General features: G+C 42.5%; 1 protein-coding gene across 1 annotated transcript in view; it reads right to left on the reverse strand.

Annotated features, from left to right (window-relative positions):
- Positions 1-696: 696 nt before the first annotated feature.
- Positions 697-21,448, reverse strand: part of cspg4 (chondroitin sulfate proteoglycan 4) — a 65,970-nt gene continuing 45,218 nt past the window's right edge. The window contains exons 6-11 of the mRNA XM_061077177.1: positions 16,993-17,169; positions 8,155-8,353; positions 7,656-7,787; positions 5,694-5,854; positions 3,191-3,374; positions 697-2,525 (exon numbers count right to left, since the gene is read on the reverse strand). Coding sequence (XP_060933160.1) covers positions 697-2,525; positions 3,191-3,374; positions 5,694-5,854; positions 7,656-7,787; positions 8,155-8,353; positions 16,993-17,169 — 2,682 coding nt within the window. The remainder of the gene's footprint in view (positions 2,526-3,190; positions 3,375-5,693; positions 5,855-7,655; positions 7,788-8,154; positions 8,354-16,992; positions 17,170-21,448) is intronic.

Raw genomic sequence — 21,448 nt, forward strand, 5'->3', positions numbered from 1 at the left:
AGCTTCAGATTTGACTCACATGCCAAAGTGGTATCAAACCTCTCATCTAACTCGTGGCAAGAAAGTGAACAAGTGCATTTGACCAAATATCAAACGGTTTCTTTAAACTGAATTTAGCCCTGAGAAACAACATACAACGGTACTTGTAAAACACAGAAAAATAAAGATCTACACAACACTAAGAGGCAGTTTGTCATCTTATTGATAATACAGCAATCTATGTACTTCATCATCTATGTACACGCTTATCCTCTCCGCTGATCAATCAAAAAGTAAAATCAAACTATTACCAAGACTTTAAGTTACCTTTTCACTCAATCGAATAATGTTGGTCAATGATATCATATGGAATACAATGATAGAGCACACAAATACTTTTTGCAAACACATGGCATGTTTATGTCTTCATCTGTGCCCTACGACAAAGAGGAATGATAAAACTAAAATAAATAGACATGGCAGGAACCTTGTACGGTGAGAAACTGCCTCTTTCTTTGCCAAAAGGTATTCAGTGTTTCATTGCCTGAGAATTTGTCCACAGTTATGTTGAGAGAAGTAAATGACCAATGGTGTCAAAAGGTATTTTCATTGAAAACGCTGTGGCAAGAGGTCTTTAATAGCGAAAGGAATGGTTTGAGAAGGCTTCCAAACACTCAAGAATCCACCTCTCTGTGTGCTACTGTATCTCAAAGCGTCTCAAACCCAGTACTGGTTCTTTTTCAGGGTCGGGTTTGTTGTCCGACAGTGCTGCAACAACTCCGGGTCTGCGTCTTTGGCGTCTATGTTGGACATGGGGATGTTATTGGCTGGATCAGTTTTGCGAAAGGTCTCCGTGCCGGCCACCTCTCCGTTTTTGGGCTTGGAAGCTGCCGTCTGGACGTTGTGCTTGCCTGTCTTGTTTTTACGGATCAAGTAGTAGGCCAAGATGGCTGCCAGCAGCAAAAGGAGGAGGATTACCAGGATGGGAATGAGAATAGACCAGAAGTTGCTCCTTCGGGAGACATGTGGTCTTCCGTTGGGGCTAGAGTCGGAAGGTGCTGCAGTAGTGGGATTTCCTTCTGGCCAGTCCATGCTGCTCCTCCAGTGGGGGCTAGTTGGAGTTGCAATAGGGGCTTCTGAGGGAGTCCTCAACAGAGTGACAGGGTAGACTCCAGAAGCATTGTAGGGGCCTGTCTTAAAGGAAAGCACACATTCAGCAGGAGGCACCCCATGGGCTTTGAGCAGGAAGCGTGCCTCATCCTGAGCAACACCACCTTGTGCTCCAGATGTATGATTTAGGATTTCCATGGCTACACGGCCTTCATCCAAATCCCTCTGGCTAAATGTGTCCACTGGTTGACCTTCACCGGCGCCTCCAGACCTCACGAAACGAGCCCCCCGTGGCTGTTGGATGACAGTGAACGTGGGGGACGCTCTGGTCTTGTTTGCGAGCGGAGATGCGTCCAGAAGCTTCCTGTCCAGTTGGACAAGAGTACCCTGGGGTAAGAGAGGATCCTGAGCGATGTTGGCCAGAGGCTGGACTGTGATGTTGAGGACAGAGGAGACGTTAGCCGCCCGACTCCGAGCCACAAATGCGACGCTATCTCGAGGTGAAGTGGACTTAACAAATCGGACGCTGACTCTGCCTTCTTTGATCTGTTTCTGGGTGAAGGCTGACGTGGGCTGCCGGTCAACCATGACAGCTGCATACTTGGGAACACTTGTGATCTTGTAAAGGATGTCCTCCTCAACAGGGCCCCCGGTAGTGGCCTTCAACATCTCCTCAGTCACCAGGGTCTCATCATCACCTTGTTTCACCTTGATCTCAGGAGCTTTGTCGAGGAACAAAGTGCGAGCGAGGACGCCAATGTGGAGCGTGTGCGGTTCCGTTTGGTGTTCTCCGTCTGACACGATGAATTCCGCAAAGCCATCTACAAGGCTGCCGTCACTGAAGAAGCCCACCTGCCCACGGTTGACCATCTCTTGTGTGAAGTCAGCGATGGGGTCCATTGTGAGAGAGTCAACCAGTCGACCGTTGCTAGGAGCTTTGGTCACCTTGAAGTGCACCTCATCTGGTGGACTGTCCTCATCCTGAGTGTTGAGATGCCTCTGGGTCAAGATGGTCATGGAGCCTTGAAGGACCTCCAAGAGCATGTCTGTCGTAACTAGTTCGGGAGGGTCAGAGCCTCGCCGTTTGATTGAGATGATAAATATCTCCTCCAGGACCACGGACTCTGCAGGCGAGGCCACACCTTGACCCTTAGACTTTAGACGGGCCCTGAAAGAGAAGCTGTCAGAGGAGGCTCCTGAGTCATCATGCAGATACTCCAGCTTTCCTTGATTCACGTCTTCCTGCATGAAGGAGGGGGCGTTACGGGGCAGGTCTTGACTGCCCAGGGTGATTCGACCGTGGTCAGGAAAACGCTTAATCTCATAAACCACATCCACATCATCTTGATTAGCCTCACGTACGCTTGCCAGAAGGTTAGAGGAGTCAAGAATGGAATCATCAATGGTTTTCGTCTGGCCCTGCACAATTTCCAGACCTGAGTGTAAACAAGAAAAGCAAACGAAATTTTTTAAATATCATTAAATTCACTTTTCAGAAATATTATCTTTCCAGTTCAAGCCGTATGCTGTCGCTTTTTAATTATGCATCACAGTACACTGGCAAAGTGGGCCCACAGGGAGAGACAGATGGAGTTGGGCGCTGGTGGTTTTGGCAGCAACAGAAGCAGGGGTTATAAATCTCTTCATGACTTTGGGCTGTGAAAAATTTGATCGAAGAATATCGAAAGACAACTGAGGCAATTTTCTGACCATAGTGGCAGATTAAGCAGGGTTGGACAAACTGTTTTTACTTCCTTAAACCTTAGTGTTCTTTGCATAAGTTTTAAATAAGATCCAACAGGGATTCAGTTATGACTGCAGGATTAAGTAAGTTAACAATTTTTAACAAACAACACATGACTTTAAGTGAGGAGGTGTTGTGAGGAGTTGAGGTGGGTGACGATTTGGAATTGGACACTACATGTGTGGTTACAGATAAAACTCTCCCTGTGCTTTTTCTTTACCAACAGATCCAAATTAAGTTATAGTTAAGACTGGGCGGGAAACCTGTCTTATACTAAATTATTATAGTGGTTTTCCACAAAACAGGTAATTTATTGAAGTTAAACACATTGTGTCCCTCTCTCATTTTGCCATTTACCTTCGTTCTTCCACAGCTGTGATGAGATGTTGCTGTGAGCAGCGTAGTAGGAGACGGTGATGGGCAGGATGTGTCGGACATCTGGAGCTGGTTGGGACGACAGGGTGAGCTCTACGGAGTCCCTCACCACCCAAAAAGCCTCCTCGGGTATCTGGTGCTCGTAGAAGACTGCTCCGGACTCCAGCTTTGTGTCAATGAAAACAGAGTCTGAACATGATTATCAAATTCAATGGTGGCTTAAATCACAGGTTACCTCTTGGCATGTTTTAGCCACTGGCAGCATGTAAATTTCACGTCATTATCCCATGTTTGTCTTTTGGCCCGCATTGATGTTAAATTGGAAAAAAAGGGAACTCCAGAAGGGTGTATTCTCAAAAGTGTGCAGCAACTAAAAGATTTCGTATCATTCAAAGCAACTTTGAAAGTCTCACTTTGATTTAAACTTCGATTTTATAATGACGTATATCTGTAGTCAGACATTGAAAGCTTATTTTGGCCTGGGTAATTTATTGACAATAACTTACGTGTTTGTTATGCAGAACTATGTTTTTTTGCTCTATTTTCTACCCCTCTGACGTTAGTGAGTCCAACAGTGAAAGGTCAGCTCAAATGGCTGCAGCAGTGGTTTGGCTCGGGTGAACTGGGATACTGGTTGGAGATCTGGAATGTGACGGCCTGTGTTCACTCTCTGTGTCCTGAACTCAACCCTTCTCTCTCTCTCGCTCCATCTCTCTTACACATGCACACGCAAATGTGCACGGCTATATCCGTGTGTGCATGCACAAATGCACACTGCCGGAGATCAGATCTTGTTTTCAGCCCGGCCTAGTGTTGGATTTTCTGTCACACTCTAAACGGAGCAGTTTGCACAGAAGGAATTTTATCTCATGCTCGTCCAAGCGCAGTCAGATGTCGGGTTTGGAAATGAGCAGATAGTCTTGAATGGATGGAGATGAGAGGGAGAGCATAACGTCAGCATGGCCGACAGACAGAGGGCAGATGGTACATGCACAGTGGTACTTACACGTGTGTCCTTATAATCGTACACCAAAACCATCATATACTAACTACACCATCCATAATATACTTTATTAAATCCAAGCTGGCTGCGTTCACATAATCGACACAGAAAAACTAGAATGGCACTAAATTGAGTTCATACCTCTGCCAAGGCCCAACAGCCTTCTTATGAAACCCCCACAACTAACCACTTTAACCACTCGAGCCAGATTTTTATTTGTATTTTTTCATCAAGATCCATCAATCTGAGAAATGCAGGACGAAGCGCCCTATCTTACAATGTTAAAGAAAGTGAAAAAAAGGTCATCCTTCCACTAAGTATGATGGATGAAAACACAACAGAGGTAATACTGATGCCTCTTTGTTTTACAGACTTTAAAAGTTTAAAAAAATCCCACTAAATGAAAAAAGGGACTCTTTGAAATCAAGAGCCACACCCTGAGGATAGGTTTTGCCAAAACATGGAGGTGTCAGCCATTAAGGGCCAATAACATTTTATTACAGTCAGGAGGCAGAGTGATGGAAATGTTCTTTCCTTTGCATAACTTAGAGGATCTTTTTCCAAACGTACAACTGAAATGGAAACTTATTATAAATATTGTATTTATATAGTGTCATGCTTTGCCTGTCCCTTCACTGTTTTTCCCCCCACATATATTTATTGATTTCCCACATATAATATACTTGTTTTAACAATATTATAGACACACCATTGCCTACATGCCCTCCCTCCCCCCCTCCAGTCACTCATTGAGATATCCTCATTGGGATCCTGTTTCCAGAACTCCAATCTAGACTCTGATGATTCTGAAAAAACCTGATTCCACCATGACGTATAACACCGAAATCAAGCCCTTATCATAGCACTACCCTCACTGTTAATACTATATTCCACCCTGTCAAGGGAACAGCTTTGACAGAGAGAAACAATAGTCACCAAATCCAGACATGCAAAAAAAATCTCTCATGGGTAAAAACTCCAAATTCCTAAAGCTTAGAAAATGAATGCTCATGCATGTGGTGACATATTAGAGGAGGCCCCCTGCTGGTGAAGAAGAGGAACATGCCTCATATGCCGTGTGAAAGGTCACCCTCCTGCACTTAACAGGTGGCAATAAGAATTCACATATAAAACATTACAAGTTCATTAGGAGCGTCAAGTATGAATATTAGGGGGTCAAATCAGGACATTCTGGTGAGTACAAATTGATGATAGGTGAAAAATTAAGTAATAAGTTTAGGTTCGGGTATGGTATAAGAAATACATCGAAGACCCTCACAGACAAACACACACACACACACACACACACACACACACACACACACACACACACACACACACACACACACACACACACACACACACACACACACACACACACACACACACACACACACACACACACACACACACACCACACCACACCACACCACACCACACCACACCACACCACACACACACACACACACACACACACATTACCTGAGTTTGTGAGAAGCGGGTAATTTTTTCATACTGGTTCCTGTCGTTAGCCAGGATGAGTCGTCCCAAACGAGGTGGGCGGATAAGAGAGTAGCTGATCTCGTTTCCATCCTCATTGGTCACGGCACCCAGATTGGCGCTTGTGATGGGCTGCCTTGTTCCTGTGACAACACAGACGCACACATGGTTATCTCAATGCTCAGATGATTCTGTGTAAGATGCCCTCTCTGTTGGTAGCGGAGTGTAGCTCGTAAAATTAGGCGGAGTTCATAAATGTCTCAGAATTTAGCGGCTCCAGTAACTCATGCACATTATCATGCAGACGAGCGTCCTGATGTGGAGGGGTTCATTCCAACTTTTTATCCAAGCTTTAAATACAAGTGTGACAACTCATCTGTGACATTTATTATGAAAAGACTGAAGGTTATTTCCTGCACTGACACCTGTGCTTGTTGAATCGTCTCACTTCTAAATACTTTCCTCTCAACTAGTCGTGATATCTTATTTCAACAGTATTTCAGCCTTGAAATGAAAAAAACATTTCTTACTCTTATTACTCTGCCAACAGTAAAGTCCTTTCTGTTTGAAATGCAGCTTTTAAAGACACCGGTACATGAGGGTAATTGAGACTCAGTGACTGAAAATACATACTCTTCCCGTTATCAATGAAAAATTCAATACATAAGTAATAATTCAATCCACTGCCACTCAAACCTTAATTGGTCTGATATGAGCAGAGGCACGTAGAGGGTCACGTCATCTGCTTGTGTGTTGCTGTTACACTCACATTCAGCATGTTTAAGATACAATAATAGTGATTTTGAATCAACAGGCTCAATCTCTGGAAACTCAGGTGGGTCCAGAGCAACATTATCTTGTCCTTCGTCACCATTCTGTAGGTGTTATTGAGCACACATTTACGCTGACAAATATTTATGCTGCTTCTACGTCTAGAGAGTTTCCCGATGTATCAGGCGTTTTCTTTCGTAAAATATGTATTCTTGATATTTTTTTTTGGGGGGAGATGTAAGACTCAATATTATTTCATTAAGTTTGAAATAAGATCAGACTCTGAAAAAGCGACAATCACAGACATTATATCAATGTTTATGTCAATATTTCCTTTCATACATTAAATTGTTGCAATGTCATTATTTTCATTGTTTTTTTACTGGCTATTTTTCCCACAGTATGTAAAATCTAGTGAATTTGTTATAATCTGCCCACTAAATACAAGTCTTCTGTCTTTTGGAAATACTCCCTTGTTAATTGTCTTTGCCAGTGGTCTCAAGTACTTTCAAGATCTGTATCTTTGGAAAATGTCATATTTGCAATAAGAGCAAAATCTTTCTCCATTTATGGACTGAAAACTGAACCTAAGAAGGATCCTTCAATACAAGAACGGAATAAATGAGGTTTGGACAAACTCTCTGTGGTTAACCTCATCTTGTGTCTGACACAGCAGATTTACATCTGAGTTATGTTTGTGTATTCAAGCCAGGGGTCAGGAGTTTATCTGATGATTATTAGAGTATGTGCAATGTCAAAAAAGACAATATGTATATTTTCCTTCAGTGCTTTACACCAAAGGAATTAAGGACCAGAACTAATGGCTTTTTGAGAACCATAAGTGTTGTATTATTTCACCAGGACCGTACATGCACAAATTTGTACACCAATGTAGTTGTCAGCTATTGATCCAATTGTATAATTATGTTATTATGCATTAAGTGACTGGTGCATTTGTTTTGATTGTTTTCAAATATAGATAAACAATTATTAATGTCCATTAATTAATTGCTCAGGTTCCAAAGTAATTTCTTACATGGCATGGGTACATAATAGCATAAATACAATGAGCTGAACAGGTGACCACACACACTGTGCTGATCCGTCCTTCACTGTACTGTCTGTACTGTAACGCCTTCACGGTTTCAAATCTGGAGGATTTTGGCGTCTTACCTGGGAACACCATGAGCTCCTCTTGCGTTACCATGGTGATGGTGAGAGGCCTGGCTGTGATGACAAATTGATAGAGAGGAGAAGTGTGCTCGCCGTCTGTCACGGTGAAACCGAAACCACCAGACTCCTCACCTACAGGAACAGATGAGATTAGACGCGTCTCGTTCACTTATTCATCAGTTCTTTCTTTTATGTCTTTCATTCATCTTTCATGAATTATTATACGTGTAAATATTTATACTACAATTATAAAGGTAGTATGTAACTGAAACTTTTTGCTTTTATGACCTTGTAATGTAAAATTTACACAACAGAACCCCAGTATATCTGTAAGGGTTTAATAGTTTAACTTATTGATTACTTGGACAAGTATGAGGATCTCTACTTAGAAATCCTATGACCAACGTTAAGCTGTGTTGTAATTGTAATTCAAGCAGGAGTCAGAGGTCAGTAGAGGTCGTATGATACACCACACTAATGAAAGAACAGTTCCTCTCACCTTCATGAGTGAAAATGATCTCCCCTTTGTTTATGCTTGCTTGAGTGAAATTCAGAATGCCCTCCTCGGGCGCCTCTTTCAGCGCCACCATCCCATTGGTTGGCATCTCGACGTGGTAAACCAGTTTCTCGGCAGGGGTGTCGGCGTCCTCGGTGTTCAGCATGCTGGAGGTGATGTCAGCTTCCTCCCCAGCAAGAACCTGAAACATATCAAAAGGCAGCAGGAGAGAGAGAGAGAGAGAGAGAGAGAGAGAGAGAGAGAGAGAGAGAGAGAGAGAGAGAGAGAGAGAGAGAGAGAGAGAGAGAGAGAGAGAGAGAGAGAGAGAGAGAGAGAGAGAGAGAGAGAGAGAACAGACATGAAAAGACACAGCAGATAAAAGTCTGAGTTATGTTTGGAGAGATGTATCTCAAGTCAGAAGTCAGGAGTTTGTCAGACCTGTAGAATATGTAAAGATAAAATGCTGCTGTTCCGAAGGGATTTCATAGATAGAATAAAGTCGTAATTGGGAAGAGAGTAATGATATAGCGAGTATAAAGTTGTATTTTAACGAGAGAAAACAGTCAAGGTAAAGAGAGAGGACAACTCGCTGGCCAGAGTTTCACTTCCTCTGGATTGAATATCAGGTTTTCTAATTTTAAGAAAAAAGTAAACCTCTTTTGATTATCACACAGATGTAACCAACAATGATCTCTCATTCAACCTCTACCAAACTCTTTCTTCTCAACAAAGAGACAATTTCACCTGGTCCAGGTGATTCTTTCTTCAAATCTTTCACAATCTTTTCAAAGTCCTGATACTTCTGATGATGTGGTGCTGATGAGCCAAAAGATTGAGTTGTAATTTGTGAAGCTTCAACTAAAGTCTAACTTAACAAGATGCTCCACATGCCTAATTTCAATGCAGGAGACCGACTGATCTTGATATTCCCGCTCTAACATGACAAGTAGCCTTAAATTATGAGTTTATTATCGAAATACTAAGTCTTAAGTTTCAAATTATTATGACTTTATGACTTCGAATTCCAGATTGTTTCCCGTTTAATATAGATGAATAGATAGAAAGAAACAAAAGAAAGAAACAAAAGAAGAAACTTATAAAATAAATTATGCAGAAAAACAAGGCCACAAAACCCATCTCGCTCACAGCCGTCTCCTCGGTAACAATTTAAAAGGTTAATTATTTCTCTGCGGCAGTGGAGACGCTCCTGTTATCAGAAGATGGAGCGCAGCAGAATAGGCTGAATGAGTCTCCTCGGGTGGAGGGGCTTTAATGGACATCTAATGGTCAGCTGGCTGAGAGGGGCATTAACTGAAAAAAATGGAGCAGATCCCCTGCAGAAAGACTTTCTTAAATAGGTGGAATCAGTTGGGAGAGTGAGCCGAGGCCGCCCTGCAGTCAGAGGTATGCATCGATCTCCAAAGCCATTCTCCCTCTGAGGCGCTCTTTCTTAAGTCTCAGGATGAAGAGCCAGGTATGAGGAAGAGGAGAAGCTTCAGTCTCACATCTCAATGCTTCAGGTGGTACTTGCCCAGAGACAGGGATGATGTATGCTATATGGCACGTGCAAGTGTACATCATCCACGTATAACACAAAGGTTCAGAGTTATTTTCTGATCATATTATACAAGTGCTGTGATGAACTTTTTTTTTGGTCGACCCAGTTTCTCTTTGCCTGTCTTATCTCCCTCTCCTTATTAATTCCTTCAAAAAACTATAAGACCCTGAGTGAATGTTGAGAGTGTGAGAGAGCATGCATCCGTGGACTTCCTATTTTCCCACAGATTCTGGTGCAGAAACCAGCAGTTTTTTCATTTTTAAAACCCTGTTGTGTATATTCCTCTAAAGTCTTTGTGTGATGTCACATTGTCTACAGGTTCCCAGTTTTTTCATGGGAGTTTGAGAGTGCACCACCAAATAATACAAGGGAATCAAAGAGACATGGTACATTAACAACAGTTGTTTTTTTTAAAAGTGGTTCGATGCATTTGGGAGGATTTTCGTTATAATTAACCATAACAGCCTAAAAGCCTAATGTAGCATTTGATACTGCAAGTGATCCAAACTAAGATCTAGATTCTCAAGTTGAAACCAAGGCCAAGGCAGTGAGTGCCAGTCACTGGAAAATATTTAAAAAAAAGTATTGCAACCATTATAGCAGCTCTGTAAGGCTGAACTTACTAAATGCAACATGCTAACATGCTAACATGCTCACAATGACTAATAACATGCAGGTATCATGTTTGCCATGTCCACTGTGAGTTAGTGTGCTTGATCAATTAGCTCTAAACAGAAAGAAGATGGGAATGTCATTAGATTTGTTGATATCTGATCCAAGAAATATTGGACGAATAAAATTCAAAACTACGATGCTAATCTCATGGTGGGAAAGTCAGGGGACGGTTTTACCAAAGTTGTCAACCAAACTTTCTACGTCAGTTCAACTTTTTCAAGCTGTTTTATTTCTTTTCAGTTTGTCTTTCAGGTGTGAAGAACACCGCAGGATATTTTCCAGGTCAAACCGACAACAGGAAATTCTCCAGAGCATTCAGTTGTGGGTATATGGTAGAGCATTGCAGTATAGAAATTATAAATTCTACTGGAAAAATCCCAGTGTTTTTGTTCACAGCATTACATTTCTTATCACTTATCACCAAAAGCTCTCAGATATCATTTTTTCCACCAAGTTGGCATCTTCGTCAGTGTCTTATGTGGCTCCTCTTTTTCCTCCTGAGGTATTTGTATTGTTCTCGTCTGTCATTTCAGTTTTGCATCTGTTGTGCGTTTCAAACGTCCTCCACACGCCCACTCGCTTGTTTTGAATAAAGCAGACCTTTTCCTGCTGTACTCTCACATGGGCTCACACGGACATATTGATATTTAACATGAGAGCTTGGGCAAAAAGTTGGAAAATAGAAAATGTGCGTTGTGCATGTCTGAAAGCAGCTTTACAGATACGTGTGAAACCAAGAACACTGCTGTCTCTTTTCATTCCTCTAAGTTGTTTCTGGTATTTCAGACCCATCTGGATTGGGTCAATATAACCAATGTGTGTTTAAGTGTATAATTGAGTTGCCTTACACGCCGCTGCTCCTCACATCCCATTTGGTTTGATACAGCATCAAAGCTCTATCAGTCTCACACGCAGCAGCAGCAGTTCAAAGCAGCTATTCATCATTACACACTTTGTGCTTTTGTTTTTGCTTTTGACACATTGCATCTTTGTCTCTCTCAAATCTTTACTTTCATGACAGCAGACATGTTTGAATTTAAATGAAAGTTCTGCTGCTACTCCACCGTGCTACATTCTCCTGTATAGCAAGCAGAGGTCACTAAAAAGTTAACTGTCTAACAGTTCTGTCTGATAGAACGGCTGTAGTCAGAACAAGTCCAGTCCAAAGGATCCCCTCTGTGGAAAGTGATCTCTCAAGTGCCACGCGCCTTCATTGCAGGATGAAGATAACCTGCCGGGATGAGCTCGGCAGGTGGTGTGTCACCTTCTGAGGAAGACCGTAACACCAACCTATATAGACCTGGTGGTTCTGCGTCACATCAGGCCCATGATAGGTTGGATTCGATCCACTGCAACTGCTGAGGCCTGCAGATAACCGGTGACATCAGCCCCTAAAGATGCTCGGCCTCCAGGGGACAGTTTATATTTCAGGCCTGCAAAGAAAAACTGAGCCTGATGGTTTGTCCAGAGGCTGGTGGGGGGAGCAGAGACTGAACCCAAACATTTTTGAGCCAAATCTGGACTTAGTGAAGCTGGAAGTGAATCTGTTTGCCTCAAGGCAGAGCATCCACCATCTCCTGTGAACCGGGGACGAGACAGCTGCTCATTGCATTGTTCCCTCCCCTCTGTTTTATCCCTCCTGTTATAGACAGTCAGACGTGAGAGGCTCTTAGTCCTTCTGTTAGCTCAAGGTGTGCCACAGCACGCAGACACGGCTACGCTGACAACACTGCCACCCACCTGGACAATTTATCAGCACGAAGGCGAATTGTTGCAAGCAAAAGCTGGTGTTATAATACCCACCCATCATTCTTCTACCACTACAGACCTGAGGCTGTGAAAGGTTTTCTTTCCAGAAATCCGGTGAAAAGCTCAGGTATGAAGAAACATGAACAGTGGTGTTAATTTGAGAAATGTTTACACCTACAACACTAAAGCTGCTGCTAAACTATGCTTTCATTTGTTTATAGTAAGTTTAGAAAGGTGTCGCAATTAAAGGCCAGAATTCACAAAATAAATCAGGTTCTCCTGCAGCTCTCTGACAAGCTCAATTGAAAACACATGCTCAAGGCTGAAAAGCACTTTTTACCTCTAACAAGGAGGTGATGTTTTCACCCCAGTCCATTTGTATGTTGGTTTGTTTGTCTGTAATTTCACAGGATCAAACAAAAAGTACTTGAAACTTGGAAGAGTGCGGTGTGGATCAGAAAATAACCCATTCAGTTGTTTTACCACTCTCTTTACCATGGGTGATAGGGCATTTTTTGACATCTTCACTGATTTCCCATACAATATTAAACAAATCTTGATGAAAACGTTCATTTAAGGGATTGGTTTCAATGAGTGTGTGGAATTTAGTGCAGTTTGATTGAATTTCAGGGGACTCTTGGGCCTTGGTGATGGTGTGTGCACTACTGAGTGCCATAGTTTTCGAGCTTTTGACCACACCTATGACCACTGGCAATAGTGATCACATGATTCTAGAGTAAACCTTATAAGGGCCAAATATTGTGAGAAAAATATAAAAGTTGTAAATTTGTGAGAAAAAATTAAGTCAGTGGATGATCTCATTAAATTAGTATATTTGGCAATCAGATTGTGGAAATAATGATAGGTGAAACTTAATGCACCACACTGTTACTGGTGATACAATGAAGATTTATCATGGAGATGAGGGTACTGACAGGCAAAGGTTGAGGGCAAAGAGAAAATAGTAGCTTGCAGGGCAGAGGCAAAGTAGGCTGAGCTGAGAGCGGGGGGGGGGGGGGGGGGTGACTGTGCAGCCAGCAGGTGAACGGGCTGGGGATCCAACTGACGAGAACGGAGGTGAGTAAAGCTGGAGGCTGGAGAGGTGCATTGTGAGGCTAGCGTGGCAGGCAAAGAGTAAAGAAGGAAAATAGGCCAACATGAGCTGAGGCTAATGGAAACAAATGTAATTCAGAAAAAACTACAAATCCCATTTGAATTGCCCATAGATATAACCGGTGCCGTCTTTGCATCTGTTCATCGTATTAAAAGTCCTAACACGCTAAATTAATGTAATTTCGTCTAATTTACTTTAACAACCAATTTCAATTTAAAACTGTTACCAACATTTGAACAAATATAACATCATGTCACTGCATGTGGATGTAAAGCTGAAAAAAGGGTGCCTTTATTTCTGCAGATTGTTGCCACAATTTATGAATCTGTCTTTTCCTGAACAATTGTTCACTAACCCTAGAATTTCCCCCAAAGGACCCAAAGTGACCCTTTATTACACCAATGTAATCTCTCCTCAGAGTTTTTTTTCACATGAACGATTACACAGGGTTGAGTTATGAGATATGATGATCATGATAATGATCAACATATACAGTTGTGATTATCTATTGAGCAGAAATACACCAGACTATTATTGGGAGGAATATAAAAGCTTAAAACTGTAAAACAATTTGAAGCTATGATGATAAAAAGGAGTCAATATTTAAAATGAGGTCACATCACTGGATTCATGCTCGTCAGTGCAAATGTTTCTTTCTTCCCAGTGCAGTCCACAGCCCTCAACACTAGATGGCGACATCAACCCACACCAAACCCCAGCCGAGCCGCAGACAGTCTCCGGCAGGTAGTCTGAAAATGGCCTTGCAGATTGATGGCTTATGTAACAATCGATGCATTTAGCGCCTAGGAGGATGGGTTGCAAATTTAATTTGATCGGACACAATGGCTGATATTTCATTTGGAGGCAGTAATGAAGGAGCTGTTAAAGGCAGAGGACTTAGTTTGCTGATGAGTCAACAGGATACATCCATCTCTTAAAATGTTTAAGACTCTGAGGTGGGGACGGACATCTGGATCTGTATCCCTCTGTCTTAGGGCATCTAAAACCCAGGCTGGTTTAAGAACAGGGCACTTAAAGGTGTGTTCCTATAACTAAATGTTGGGGAGTGGGAGGGGAAGCTGGACAAACTACAGGAAAACAACAACAACAACAACAAAAACAACAACAACAGGAAGAAAGACGACAGCAGCTACAGCAGCGAAGAGGGAGAGAAGACCGTGGAGGTGTTCCATTTTGATTTCAGCTCCTCCTCTGCAGCAATGGTGTTCCTCTGTGAGACTGACTGACTACATACGGACTACTGCTCTGAGTTTGAATGAGGAATAAAACAATATCACTCACTGGTCATTAAGATAGATATCATGCAGATGGATGGTTGGATAGATTGATAGACAGACAGACAGACAGACAGACAGACAGACAGACAGACAGACAGACAGACAGACAGACAGACAGACAGACAGACAGACAGACAGACAGACAGACAGACAGAAAAACAGGGTCTGATAGATAGATGGTAGATAGAGAGACAGACAGACAGACAGACAGACAGACAGACAGAGATACAGAGAGGGAGGAATGGAGAGAGAGAGAGAGAGAGAGAGAGAGAGAGCGAGAGAGAGAGAGAGAGAGAGAGAGAGAGAGAGAGAGAGAGAGAGAGAGAGAGAAAGAGAGAGAGAGAGAGAGAGAGAGAGAGAGAGAGGGAGAGAGGGGGCTGATAGATAGATTGACTAAGAAACTAGACTGTGGAGAATTCAGACTGATCTATTGTGACAACTAGTCAGAAATACACCAAATTCAAGTAGAAGTTACAGACAGACGGAGACAGAGTGTAAACCCTAATCCACTCCAGCTGTGTCCTGTAGACTGGGCCAAATGGGATCAATGGTGAGCTTGAACAGAGCCCGATCACGGCCATGTTAGTCATCATGTCTGATCATCAGCTGCAGAGGTCACTACACACACACACACGTACTCATACACAAACACACTTCCTGCTTTAAATCAATCCCACTGCTGCCGGGACAGCAGCGGCTGTGCATGGGTTCAACATCCACATATTATTATGTTACGTTCCGCAGCCCCAGCAGAGGAGACGCAGGGATTGGACGCCGCTTTCCTCCTGCCAGAAAGCTGCGGTTCTCGCCGACCATCTTGGTTTTCCAAAAATACGGGTTGCCACGGAGACGCGGAGCCACAGGCAGAGCAGGGAAGGCTGAATGACACATTTGGTTTCCAGCTCTGTGGGCTGATTACTGCTGCCTTTTTCCAACTGCCTCCCTGCTCTTACAGTATGAGCTACGTCACGGATCCAGCACAACTTCTCCTTTTATGACTGACTTGAATCTTTTTGACAGCGTGGTACAAACACACTGTGATGCTTGTATATATTCAATTCAACAAAGAGGCTATTGAAGCTGCCTTCATTTTTTGCAAACACACACATGCATATATCCTTTTCCTTTATTACTCTGAAGACACAGAATCTAAACAGATAATGCGTAATAGTTGAAAACTCAAAAGATAAAACATGTTCCTTCTGTTTTCATCAGAGCTGGCTAGTAATTTTACCTGTTACTTTATCTTATTAGAATTGCACTGTGCATAAATAAGACAAAGATTAGTCTAAATATATTAACTAAAGCACTTTTTTGAAGCTACATTGAGATGTATGCATCCTATGATAATATGTTTCCTTCTGTTTCAGTGGAATACACATGACCAAATTTAGGGTGGCAGTAACATGCATAGAGATATTGTACATCTCCAGGTTCTGCCTGATGATGCCTGGTACAGTTTCACAAGTATTTTATGGCTCTTTAAGGAAACAAAAAAAAGAGAGCTGTGGAGGCCACTGCTGTGCTGATGCAGCATGCGCCATCATCCGTGGGGTCAGTATCCTTCAGCATCCGAGTAAAAGGAATTCTCTTCGTTTATGGTGCTCGCCGCATGGAGTGAATTTAATACTCACAGCGTATTGGATTCTCGACAGTGGGCTGCAACTGTGGATGAAAACTATCCAGTATGGATGTGAAGAACTATCAGTAAACTCAAGAGTTCATCCAAAGTTCAGATTTTCTTAATTCTTTAAACTATGATCCCAGAGCAGCTCAGGCTGATATCAAGATGGCAACGTTTCACCCCCTGAAAGTCTAATCTAAAATATTCCAGAGGGTCTTTTCTCTTCACGTCTCATGGGATTCAAATCAGCAGCTAAGCATAATGAGATTCCCATTTGTTTTTGTAAAGAAAAATCTAACCAAATCAAGACCAAAGCTGTTTATTCTCTTTAGACTAAAGCTTCAATCTTGATCTAGGAGCATATTTTGATCTGATGTTCTCTCATATTCTGTGTCTCTGGAATCAGACCAGTCATGCAAAGTCTGCAGCAGGTTAGAATGTCTACAGCCGATCAGACTCGCTCTGTTTTTCCAGCAGGACACGGAGCGCATATGTGAACAATAATCAAAGAAAAACTATACATGCTGAAGGTGGAATGTTGCTGTAGGGAAGCAAGTTGTTTTCTCCAAACCTCATCTTTATAGTATAAAATCCTCAGTAATTAGAAGCAGAACACACAAAACCTTGTCCTTCCTCCTACACACTAAAAAACAAATATGTAGTCAGCATAAAGTCTCATCAGCTGAAATGTACTAAAGGAGGAAAACAAGTATTAAACTAACTCTTTACGTTTCATAGGTATAAACTTTATTCCTGCTTTAACATTTCCTTCAGGGGAGGCTCAAAGTAACAGCCAACACACTCTCAAACAGCCATACATTACCTCCAGGCCTGTGTTCCGCGTCAGCTTTGGCGGCTCGTCGTTGACTGGGATGACAGTCACTGAGATGGTGACAGGGAGGCTGCGGCGCTCAATCTCATAAATGGAGGCAGAGAGTGTAAAACTGTCCTCCGTGCTCTCGGTGCTGTCATGCATGTAGTAGATGTGTCCGAGTTTCACCTGGAGGAGACAAAGAGGATCCAGTTGTCACTCAGTGCGGAAGCAGACTCCACTGGTAGGAAACATCACAGAATAGGGAAAGGCGGAGTGAGCCTCAAAGAAGGAATAAAGCAGTTTACAGTGACAGAGTCTGTGTCTCTCAACACCTCCATCCAAAGAACACACATCCTGCAACAACTGGAAGAAACTAGAATTAAAGACAAGATTTCCTTCCAGAGATGAAGTGGGAACTAAATTATATAACTCTTCCACGATGAAATATATTAATGCTGGTGTTAATATCACATTTATTACCACAAATATGTAAAAGAATCAACATTTTGGAGAATGTACAGCCATGGTAGGCGTGTCTTTTAAGACTTAGCCCTGCTTTACAGGCCTGTGTTCTAAAGGCATTTTTTGACCTTCCAGTAAGAGTAACCTCAGCAAAAATGTATGGGTGAATCTACTTAAATTTTCTTAGTTTGATTTAAACTAAGCCCACACCATCTAACCTGGTAGAGCAAGCACCTTACATTCCATGAATATGTGAAGGCTTGAGTTTGGTTCCTACCCGACACTTTGCTGCATTTGTCGTCCTCGCTCTCTCGCTCCCCTATTTCATACTTACACTGTCCTATCAATAAAGGTCAAAAGGCCCCAAAATATCTGTACACATGGCAACCTTGTTATCGCCACTTTGGCTTGAAGAGCACAAATTCATAGCAGAAAGTCTTTGAGTTTGAAGTGAGAGTATCTTCTTTTTGTTGCATTATGGTAAGTGTATTTCCCGGAGTCAAACGAATCCTTTGATGGTTTATTTTTTTAAAAGCATGTCAGAAAAACATCAGCTGGTCTCCATTTTATGCTGTCTGTGGTTCACACACTGTATCTGTTGTTTTCTTTGTAAGTGAAGTTGGAAGTCCAGCCTATAATCAGGTCTTAAAGTCTGCCAGCAGCACAGGAACCAGGAGATTCTCCCCTGTGGGACGAACCCTTGAGGGGAACCAGATGCACAATAGAATCAGTCACCCAGTGTCGAGTGAGCTAGATGGAAAACAGCACCTGTGGCCACAGGACAAGCCGACACTGTGGACTTTCTGCAGACAGAAACTCAGTGCCCAGCAGCACCCTGTGTTCTTGTTACTCTGTGCTGCGGGCTTATCTGGATCTCATAATCTGTCTACCTTTCCTTTTCGTCTGATACCTTTTGACAAATTTACAGAGTCAGGGTCCTTCTTTGCACAAAGGACAGTTGGAAACTTGTAGAAGAAAGTCTGCTGGGATGAGAGGACCTGCTTCAGAGAAGAGGAAGTGCCAAATTGATCCCATATGATGGGCATCATCGTGGAATAACAGGCCCCTTCATCATTACTGATCGAGGAAAGTCAGGGAGACAATCAGTCTGCTCGCTGGGACAATAAACAGTGGGTGGTTGTTGGACATGTGGCCTTCAGATTTACTCAGAGAAAGACTGATGTGTGCGTCGATATTTGATACCAGCTGCTTGATTTGAGGTACTTTCATTGGTGATTAATGTGAAATCATGATTGATGCTTTACCGACTGTATTTTGGGAGAAATTAGAGGAACAAACCATAGAAGTTTGTTCACTTTGCTCACATTTAGTGCTTTGTGCTCAATAAAAGGCGTCTGTGTGGACTTTAATAGGTTTCCACAGATGGAAGAACTAATGGAGACCTGATGGAGAAGTGAACCTGATGAAAGTAAAGGTGCATTAGAGCAAATTGTGTCAGATTTCCTGTATTTCTCCAAGTTGGATCCCACTCAGCGCAGCATATGTTTCTGAACGTGTACGTAATGCAATCGTTTAAAGAGTAATTCAGAGTCAGCATTGTGGTGAGAGAAAAACTCCGTACACCGCCCGACACAGATTCAATAATGATGTGGCACATCTGGGCCACATGGCAAATAGAGTCACTTTACAAACGTGTAAATGTTCATGCATGAGTCACAGTAAAATTTACTGTACAAACCCCCTCACAAAATGACTAGTCAGTCCAGTTCTCAGCGGCGGGTGGGGAGGTGGGGGGGGATTCTCCAAATGGATCTTACAATAGCATTAAACGTAACAAGAAAAAACCCTAAGATACAGATATGTGCTCACACTCCAGACTTTATCTTTGGAACAATTAAGGTCTGGTGTAATTGCTGGGCCGACTCAAGCTTGGGCATTAATCTCTGGATATGCCTGATGGATTGGACATTGGGCCTCATTCACAAACTGTTATTAAGAAAAATGTTCTTCTTAAAACCTTCTTACGCAGTTTTTACGACAATTATGTCATTCACCAATGTTTTCTTACTTGCGATTTGCTCTTTTGTATCTAGGCACATGCTCTTACCGCCACTTGACATCTGACATGCTTGGGTCCAATAATCTAGGGTTTTTTTATATCATGAAGTTGTAAATCACTTAGAAATTTTAACATTCATAATATTTGTTACGGGTTTGAGCTCATATTTTTGCAAATCTATACTGATCAAGTGTCTCAAATTTTAAACAGAGAAGCCATATTCTCAAAAGAAGTCACTCATCCATAGGTTTTACACGCTGCTGTTTACATATTAAATGTTCCATAGTTTTATGGCTACAACCTAAAGTTAAGAACACATCATAAATTTGACATAGAGTCTTCTTAGGAACTCTCTTAAGAACAAATTTCTGAAAAAATTGAAATGGATAGTTCACCCACAAATGCAAATTTACTCATTGTCTATTCACCACTATGCTGATGAACGGGTGGTGAAGTGTTTGAGTCCCGAAAACAACTAAGGAGTTTCAGGACTAAATAGCTCTGCAGCCAAATCCAATACAATTGAAGTAACTGGTGATCAATGACCTCGTTTCCAGTTGAAATTGAATGTCGGGCTTAAGAACACTTGGATGACACCTAAGGAGCAGTAAGGAGGCATTTTTTGTTTTTTTTCTGTCAATTTTTTACATTTGAAGAATCGGTCACCATTTACTTAAATTGGAGTGGATTTGGCTGCAACAACATTTACCACTGAAACTCCAAGTGTTTTGTGGACAAACACTTCACCCATCCCTCTATTGGCATGGTGGTGACCAGATAATGAGTGAATATTCATTTTTCTGTGAACTATCCCTTTATGAAGATATTGGTGAATTAGGCTCATTGTGTGTAACAACTGTGATGTCGACGCCGCTCCCTGTCATCCTCCCTTTTGAGGTGTGGTGACTCGCGGTGCAGTCTTCTCCTATTCAATATGTTTCGCTGCAGAGAAAAACACAACCACTCGGCCGGAAAAAAACAAAGAAGGAAAAAAGTGCACGAACAGAAAAGGGCGGCTTGTTTCCTCCTTGAGCATCGCTTCAGGCTGGAGCTCACTTCTTTGCTTTGACAAACTAGTCAAGTTTTTTCCCCCATAGTTTCTCACAGTCTCATCAACAATCTCTCCAATCTCCCTCCAGGATCTCTATACTCCCTCATTAATGAGGGGTCATTAAGATACAGACACGGATCTGTTCACAGACTCTTGACTCCGGCTCGATCGATGTTGCGCTAAACGCACAAATAAAATAAGATGGGACGTTCTTGAACAGCTGAAGCGACACCACACACCAGCGGAAATTCCGTCACTTCAGGCACGCCCCACCGTTTGCAAGGAAAGGAACGGCAAACATATACTCAGCTTTAATCTTTGTTGTGGTACAAGAGCTGACAATGTTTCACATTGAACAAGTATGCTTTTTTCTCTGACATTTCCATGATGGAAAATGATAATGTGGATATATGCCTTTCCACTACCTACATAATCCCTGCTATGGAGCTTCTAGACAGATTCAAGTTGTACATTGGGATCTCTGAGCGACAGTTTGAGTGCGTCTGGCAGTGGCAAAGCACAGGAGGTTTGTTTGCACTTACACATTATTATAGAAATATACTGGGCCAGTTTATTTTGGCTTGGGGCGCTCCAGAGGCATCGTCAGTTTTTCCACAATGGTTCAGCAAAGTAGAGAGGAGTAGCGGCAGACCAGCGTCGATGAAGGAGCTATACGATATGGGTCCAGACGTGTGTGCTCCTCTAAACTATGTGGTCCACTCAGAATGCATGAGGTTTTTCCACTGGTAACTACTCATGCATTTTTAATATTTTCCTAAAGCTGGGGCCTCTGAACCACACGGAGGGAGAGCAGATAACTGTGCTGCAGCAGCGCCCACATCCCCCCCCCCCCCCCCCCCCCCCCTCTGCAACACAACAAATCCAAAACAGCACTGAGCAGTGACTGGGGAAAGTTCCATAGTGACGCCGTG

This window comes from Limanda limanda, chromosome 8, assembly GCF_963576545.1.
Source record: "Limanda limanda chromosome 8, fLimLim1.1, whole genome shotgun sequence".
Lineage (NCBI taxonomy): Eukaryota > Metazoa > Chordata > Actinopteri > Pleuronectiformes > Pleuronectidae > Limanda > Limanda limanda.